General features: G+C 37.9%; 1 protein-coding gene across 1 annotated transcript in view; it reads right to left on the bottom strand.

Moving 5' to 3' along the window:
• Positions 1 to 3,035: 3,035 nt before the first annotated feature.
• Positions 3,036 to 8,506, bottom strand: part of CCDC15 (coiled-coil domain containing 15) — a 40,845-nt gene continuing 35,374 nt past the window's right edge. Inside the window, exons 8-10 of the mRNA XM_053689841.1 lie at positions 8,229 to 8,399; positions 4,236 to 4,384; positions 3,036 to 3,341 (exon numbers count right to left, since the gene is read on the bottom strand). Of these exons, the coding sequence (XP_053545816.1) occupies positions 3,226 to 3,341; positions 4,236 to 4,384; positions 8,229 to 8,399 (436 nt within the window). The 3' untranslated portion in view covers positions 3,036 to 3,225. The remainder of the gene's footprint in view (positions 3,342 to 4,235; positions 4,385 to 8,228; positions 8,400 to 8,506) is intronic.

Below are 8,506 nucleotides of genomic sequence, written 5' to 3'. Positions count from 1 at the left end.
CCTACAGACAGCTAGTTCATGTGGGCCATACAGGTAAGTAATTGGCTAAAATTCAAGTCAATTAATAATAAATAGCCATGTGATCAGTGGGCTGCCAAAAGAGGCTTAGATACAAGGTAATCACAGAGTTTAAAAGTGTATTAATATAACAGTGTTCACTGTGCAAAACTGGGGAATGGGTATTAAAGGGATTATCTATCTTTTTAAATAATAATATTTTTGGAGTAGACTGTCCCTTTAAGTACAGATGAGTCCTTTGACTTTATTGCCTACTAGCAGATAAGGACAATTCCCACATAAAAAAAGCACAGGAACTCAATTAAAAAAAAAAAAAAAAAAAGAAAAAAAAAGGCATTCATACATTGAAAAACACTCTGTTAAGATGGAGAAAAAAAATAATTCTGCACCACGTCCCTCCTTTAGAGGAAGAGTAAATACCTTGCAATTAAAACTTTTTTTTTTGCAGCCTTGCAATAAATTAACATACTAGGTGAGTGTAAATTTGTTTTATGAATTGGCACAATGTTTGGTGCACTTGCCTTTCAATAGCCAAACTTCACCACTACTTTGTAGGAGACAGTGAGGTGGTGTTATTCTGGTAGGCGCAGGTAGCCACGGTCATTTTGGTAGCAGGTAGCCACAGTATTTGTGGCTACAGAAGAACATTTAGCCACAAATACTACACATCATATCAGTGACATTAAAACCATAAAACAAGCCTGCCTGTATTAACTCAATGACAGTGCACAACCAATTGTTTTTATCGAGAACACGAGCGAACCATTGCTTCTCAACCGCGGTCCTCAAGTACCCCCAACAGGCCAGGTTTTCATTATAACTGAACCAGTGCACAGGTGAAGTAATCAGCTGATCAGGAACCATGGTTACTAACCTGCTCTCACCCATCAGCTGATTATTTCACCTGTGCACTGTTTCAGCTATAATGAAAACCTGGCCTTTTGGGGGTACTTGACGACCATGGTTGAGAAACAATTATTATTATACTTTATTTATGAAGAGCCAACATATTCCGCATCGCTGTCCATGGATACAATTAATTTAAATAAAACAATATAAAACTTGTAAGAGACAGGACAATTTTTGACAAACACATACAGGAGGAATTGGGGGCCCTATTCCCGTGGGAATTTACAATCTAGAAGGGTAGGAGGTTGAGAAACAGGAGGTGAGGACTGCAAGAGTGAGAAAGATGTTAATGCAGAGTTAGATGAGGGAAATGGTAGGTAAGTAAAATTAATTTATTATTGAGTTGAGTGGTCGGCTTCTCTGAACAGAAAAGTCTTCAGGGAGCATTTAAAGGAAGAAAGATTAGGGCAAAGCCTGACGGCACGAGGGAGAGTGTTCCAGAGGGTAGGTGCTGCATGACAGAAGTCCTGCATTTAGGCATTGGAAGAGGTGATAGTTGAAGGAGTAGGTCATTGTTGGAGTATACTTGTTTATTAGAGAGGATAGGTAGAGGGGAGCGGCATTGTTGAGAGCTTTGTATGTAAGGGTGAGAATTTTGAATTTAATTTTGCTGTGAATGGGTAGCAAATGAAGGGACTCGCAGAGAGGTGCAGCAGATACAGAGCGACGGGAAAGGTGGATTAGTCTGGCAGAGGCATTTAGGATGGATTGAAGGGGGGAGAGGCGGGAAAGAGGAAGGCCAGTGAGTAGGTTATTGCAGTAGTCAAGTCGGGAAATAACAAGAGAGTGGATTATTTGCTTTGTGGTGTTACCGCTCATAAAAGGGCGAATCGTGGAAATATTGTGAAGGTGGTTGCGGCAGAATGAAGAAAGCAATTGGATGTGGGGGATGAAGGATAGATTTGATTTAAGTGTAACTCTGAGGCAGCAGACTTGGGGCGATGGCGATGCCGTCGGCAGGGATAGAAGGGTCAAGAGGTTGGCGTAGAGCTAGAGGGGGGGCACGGTTAGAAGTAGCTCAGTCTTGGATATGTTAATCTTTAGGTGGTGAGAGGCCATCCAGGAAGCAATACCAGATAAGCAGTCGCTGACATGAGAAAGGACAGAGGGAGAGAGAGAGCAGGGGTGGAGGGGTAGATATGGGTGTCCTCAGCATAGAGGTGAAATTTGAAGCCAGAGCTGTTGATAAGTTTACCCAGTGAAGAAGTATAAATGGAGAAGAGTAGAGGACCCAGAACCGATTCTTGAGATACTCAAACAGTCATTAGAGAGGAGTCACCAGCAAATGACATAGAAAAAGACCTGTGAGAAAGATAAGAGTGAATCCAAGAAAGAGCAGTGTCACAGAGGCAAAAAGAGCTAAGGGTCTGTAGGAGGAGGGGGTGGTCAACTGTGTCAAATGCAGCTGAGAGGTCAAGTAATAAGTATACAGTAGTGGCCATTACTTTTAGCAGAAAGAAGATCAATAGAAACCTTGGTAAGGGCAGCCTCAGTTGAGTGTTTGGGCCGGAATTCAGATTGCAGGGGGTCAAGCAAGGAGTTGGTGGACAGGAATTGGGTTAGGCGATTGTAAACTAGTTTTTCCAGGAGTTTTGATGTTAGTGGAAACAGTGATATGGGGCGGTAGCTTTCAAGAGAATTAGGGTCAAGGGAGGTTTTTTTGAGTATTGGAGTGACCTTTAGGTGTTTGAAGGAAGATGGGAATGAACCAGTAGATAGGGTTAGGTTGAAGATGTGAGTAAGAGCAGGAGTTAGGGTGGAAGACAGGGAGGGTATTAGATGGGAAGGGATAGGGTCGAGCGGGTAGGTAGTGAGGAAGATCATAATGAAGAAACGTAATTCTCAGTAGCTGGATGGAAGATGCAGAGGGTGGCAGAGGGAGTAACTGGGCCTGGAGTTGGAAGATTGCAGGTTGGTGTTGGGATGTTGATTCGGATAGTACGTGTTTTGTTTAAACAACGGCTTAAACTACTTATTCATTTGTAAACGCCAAAGAAAAGGCAGCAAAATAATTAATTAATATGCTCACAAAAAGTTATAAGGCTTATAGAAAAAGAGAAGCAGTTTGTATGAATGTTTATAATTAAATTATGATGCTCAAATATCCATTGACGTTTTAAGTATGTTTATTAAAATGACACAGCATAAACATAAGTTATATTTAAAACTGGCAACGTCATTATTTCAATTACAAAAGGAAGCAGATTTGTATGAACTAATTTATGCAGACACATTTGTTTATATATAGTGCAATAACACTTTGTTTATAAATATGTCCAGTCACATTCAGATATAAAATTATTTAAACGATCGAGTAAGTCCAGTGGTAATGTTGCAGGCTGAAAATCTGGAACTGATGTTTCCATCCCACATGTCCCGTGAAGAAAGGACGGACTGCAAGGCTCGGGTGTATGCTGGTGGAAAAACAGAGTATTGTTACAGCTTGACTCATTAATCACTTAAAGGGACAGTGTACTGTAATTGTCCCCCCCTGTAATGTGTTTACAATGACCCATTTAACTCTTGGAGTGCATTACATCGCTTACAAAATAGCTCCTTTACCTTATATTTTGTCATTTGACATAGCTGTCTGCCATGTTGGAATCACCACCTATACCGAAAATGTTAATACTGATGTAAAGCCTCCAGCAAAGTTATGTAAACAAGAGGCATCAGAAGAGATCAACTCCCCAGTGTTCATGCCCCTGCTTTAAATACACTGAAGTGATCCCTCTTTTGGATTAGGACAAACTCCACTTTCAAAAAAGGGGTGATATGCTCAAGAGGAGATCGGGTGATCACCATAGCAACAATGCTCACCTTGCACTACCATAAGAATATGGTACAGAATCAGGGGGGGTTAGATATCCCCCTATGCTGCCCCCCAACAAAACATAGACAAACTGCAATCCTGCTCTTTCAAATGAGGGGTCCGGTGCCCGTCAAGCTGGCAGGTGATTGATTGTTACAGCAATGACGTAAGCTCACAAGCCCTTATCACTCTCTCACTACAGACGTATGTCACATCCCCCTCATTTGAAAGAGTGAAGTCCCACCGTGCAAATAATGGGTTCCACGTAATAATAATGATCACCTGACAGCAACTAGCAACATATTTTCTTGAAAGGGGAGGTCTTGGTGAATGAAAAAGTAATGTCATGCTGTGAAATTGCATAAAGAATGAGTTTTGGTTCAAGCATATTTGCATATCTTATATGTATTAGAAAAGCATCTCATCTGGTATGAAAATGTTGCAAAATATATTTTGTGCAGTAAAAAGAAATGAACTGTGTCTGTAAATGCCTTACCTTTGGGGTTTTTGTAAAAAAAACAATTGTTTGCACAGGTGTCAGGGTGAGAATCCCAGAAATCCGACCCACAGCAACACAAAGGAGGAAGTTCTATGTTGTGAAGGAGCATTTTTTCCTTCATCTGGGCCCTCAAAGCTTCCACATAACTGAAAGACAAATGATCAAAGTCATAAATTTTATATTGTATCTGATATTCACATAAAGACACTGAAACAATATTTTTACTGATCTTTTATTTTCAGCATAATAGTATATGTAATGATTAACTGCTGGTTAGTTTCATGTTGATTCGCAGATAGAGAGATCTTAGCCTTTGTTTGTGTCCTGTCCATAATAACACCGACAGACACACCAGCCCATAGGAATCAGTTGTTAAAAAGACACCCACAGCATAATATAGCAATATAAAGTGTCTAAAAGAAAGGTGTTCTTAGGTGCTTATTTCAGGGTCTGGTTAGGTGTTCATTGGTAATTACACTGTTGTGCACTGACTGACTGGTAAGCTATACACCAATCTGAGCCTGTCTATGCTCTGAGATCTGCAAAATGTGCAAGCCTCTGAGTTTAGATTTTTTTTAATTGATTCTTAAAAGGTACTTTGTATCGCTCATTTGGACTAACAAATGGGCAGTGAAGGTCATTTTGCACAGAGAGTTTGTTTACGAACACATTTAAACTCCATGATGCCTAACAGTTTACTTCTGTATGTGATGTTATTTTTGCTTTCATGCTAGGACCAGCAAATACAGTAGATTTGCATAATCAACAAATGCAATAGCACTTAGTCTGAGCTTAAAATGTGACAGCCATCAGCCAATCACAAATGCATAAACGTACCATGTGACAGCCATCAGCCAATCACAAATGCATACGCGTACCATGTGACAGCCAATCACAAATGCATATAGTCTGTAAATTATTGCACATGCTCAGTAGGAGTTGACGACTCAAAGTGAAAATATAAAAAGACTGTCAAGGGACATAATACTCAAATGCTAAATCACTTGAAACTGATGCAGTATAACTGTAAAAAGCTGACAGGAAAATATCACCTGAGCATCTCTATGTAAAAAAGGAAGATATTTTACCTCACAATCTCCTCAGCTCAGCAGAGTAAGTTCTGTGTATAAAGTTATACTCAGCTGCTCCCAGCTGCAGGTAAAAAAAAAAAGAAAAAAAAAAAAAAAAAAAGAAATGAACAGCAGCCAATCAGCATCAACAGTGCTGAGGTCATGAACTCTTTTACTGTGATCTCATGAGATTTGACTTAACTCTCATGAGATTTCATAGTAAACTTCCTTAAACTGAATAGGGAAATAAGATGAGTGTGCACGTAGCTGTCCCGGGACAGACATACTAATTTGCTGCTTAGAAATCCTTTACAATGGGATGTGGCTACTGAGGAATTTGTGAGGTAAAATATCTTTCTTTTTTACATAAAGATGTTCAGGTGATATTTTCTAGTCAGCTTTTTACAGCTATACGGCATCACTTTTAAGTGTTTCAACATTTGGGTATCATGGCCCTTTAATAGAAGTAAAGTTGTTTAAAATTGCTGCTCCATCTGAATCATGAAAGTTTTATTTTGACTTTAGTGTCCCTTTTTAAGGCAATGTATGTCCTTTGTTCCAGGCACTCACAACTATTATTGTGATACAATGTGACTTAAAAAGATCAGTTATAACGTCATTTATGTTTTTTTGTGAAGCAATTAAATAGAAATGAATAGTCTTCATTTATAAGGTTACGATTTCATTTTCCTACTGGTATATAGTGGTTACATTCTCCTTAATGGGCGTCCAATGACTTCTTATACCAGCTTCAGTGTATAAAACATATGGGAAATTGAGCCTTTATGTTTATTGTTGTATTTTCAAATAGTTGTTTTTGCATATTATTACAACCACCCATTGTTAGGTATGGCATTTTTCATATTATAGATGGTGATTTTCTAGCCACCAAACCAGGTATTTAAATTCCAGAAATAAACCTAAAGGAGTAATTACCAATACATTTAATACTCTGTAGCTGATACATCCAGTTATTGGGAAAACAGAGACAGTAAACACCTTGTAATTACTGTATTTATGTTGTGTTGCTATAGAATAACTTATCACCCAAGTCTTAAAACAAATTAACATAACTTTTACTGCAATTAATTTTCAATAGCCAAACTCCACCCACTATTTGCCTTATTTGGAGGAGCCAATCTGATCTTTAGTCTGCAGACAACAAGGCTAGCTAGAGTCAAAGTTACTACAGTGTTCTCCACAGTGGCATTATGAAGTAGCCAGGTGGGGCAGTATTATATATTCTAATATTATATATTTTCCGCTATCCAAAGCACAAATGAATTGCATATTTTAACATAAATGTATTTAATGATCATTTGTGCAGAAAATTAAACATTTTTAACATTAGTTAATTTTAGCTTAAAGGGACACTGAACCCAATTTTTTTCTTTCGTGATTCAGATAGCTGCTAAAAATTGCATGCTCGTTCTAATTTACTCCTATTATCAATTTTTCTTCGTTCTCTTGCTATCTTTATTTGAAAAAGAAGGCATCTAAGCTTCTTCTTTTATTCAGAACTTTGGACAGCACTTTTTTGGGGGGAATGAATTTATCCACCAATCAGCAAGAACAACCCAGGTTGTTCACCAAAAATGGGCTGGCATCTAAACTTACATTCTCGCTTTTCAAATAAAGATACCAAGAGAATGAAGAAAATTTGATAATAGGAGTAAATTAGAAAGTTGCTTAAAATTGCATGCTCTATCTGAATCATGATAGAAAAAAATTGGTTTCAGAGTCCCTTTAATATCCTCAGAATTAGAAATTGTTCAATTTTCAAAGCTAAAATTACATGAAGGGGGCAAAATAAATAATGAAAATATCTTGCAGAGATGTTTCATTACGCATAACTAAGCATTTTATATACAAATATCAATGTGTTTACGGTCACTTTAAGGGAGAAATAAATGACAGCCCCTTTAATGCAGGTAAGATAAAATGGATGAATATACTGAACAGCTAAGGATTCTGATTACTTAGTGTAAATAAGACTTACAAATTGTACCCACATCCTACACTGTTGATCCCCTTAGCGTGCGTTTGCGGTCCTAGCTCAGACATAAGGTACTCGCTAGCCCTATCAGAAACCTGGTCCCAAAAGTAAAAGCCAAGGCATATCTGCATAACAATTACAGGCCAGCAAGCCCCAGGTTTCTCACCAAATTACTGTGAACTCAATACTTCCTGGGATTCTGAACTATACATCTGATACAGGGCTATATACTAGATTTAAATGGGATAAAATACACGCACAGCCTTCCTCATGAGCATTTTCAAAGCAACTCTAAAGAACTGCACAGGAATCCTGGAAGTCACAACGTTATTTGTTTCCCTGTTGTATTAATAGCGAGTGACTTTTCAATAATGTTTGTCATTCATGAAAAAAAAACTTTTTAGCCAGAGGACATATTCTAGTGCAGGAACAAAACAGCTTCACACTGAACAAACAAAGAAGGATGAAACCGCTGTCTGTGGGTGGCACTTCAAAGGCTATACAATACACGGTAATGTTTTTTTCTGAAGGAATACACATGAGATAAATAAACACATTCTCATAATGCACGTTACCTTTCTATGAGCACATCGGCTCTGGTAAACTAAAAAATAATCATAATATAGTAAAATCAGGACAACTCATTCTGGATGCACGATCAGTAAAATATGTGTGTGTATCTGATCAGTTCTAGCATATCCCTAGCACAGAATATTGCCCTTCATAAGTGATGTATTCATTGCAGACATTTCCTTCCATCATTGTAACCATAAATATCTTAGCCACAAGCTTTTATAGACTCATACTCAGCGCTTCCTTGCAAGCACTAATGAAAAGCAGAACAATACATTTGTTTCCACAGATCCGCATAAACAAGGAGGAGAAGTTAGCATGTTAAAGGGTTAAGACACAAGTAAAACCTACCGAATATATTCTTTAGATTTTTGTGTTTGTTCTCTGTTTTCTTTTTCATTTGCTTCCGTCTGATCCTGGATATAACGTGATATTGCTAATTCTTTTTCACGCACATTTAGTTTTTCTTCACGTAATCGTTCTTCTTCCATCTGGCGTTGAAATTCTTTTTCTTTTTTGATTCTGCAGCAAAACAAAACAAATGAAATATTCTGCATTATACAATAAAAATAAATGTTATACTCAATATGTCTATTAGTCATTTTCAAAAGTATAGATTTAGTTTTGTT

This window comes from Bombina bombina, chromosome 8, assembly GCF_027579735.1.
Source record: "Bombina bombina isolate aBomBom1 chromosome 8, aBomBom1.pri, whole genome shotgun sequence".
Taxonomy (NCBI): domain Eukaryota; kingdom Metazoa; phylum Chordata; class Amphibia; order Anura; family Bombinatoridae; genus Bombina; species Bombina bombina.
The sequence above is the reverse complement of the archived record's forward strand: the minus strand, read 5'-3'. Positions and strand labels throughout refer to the sequence as shown.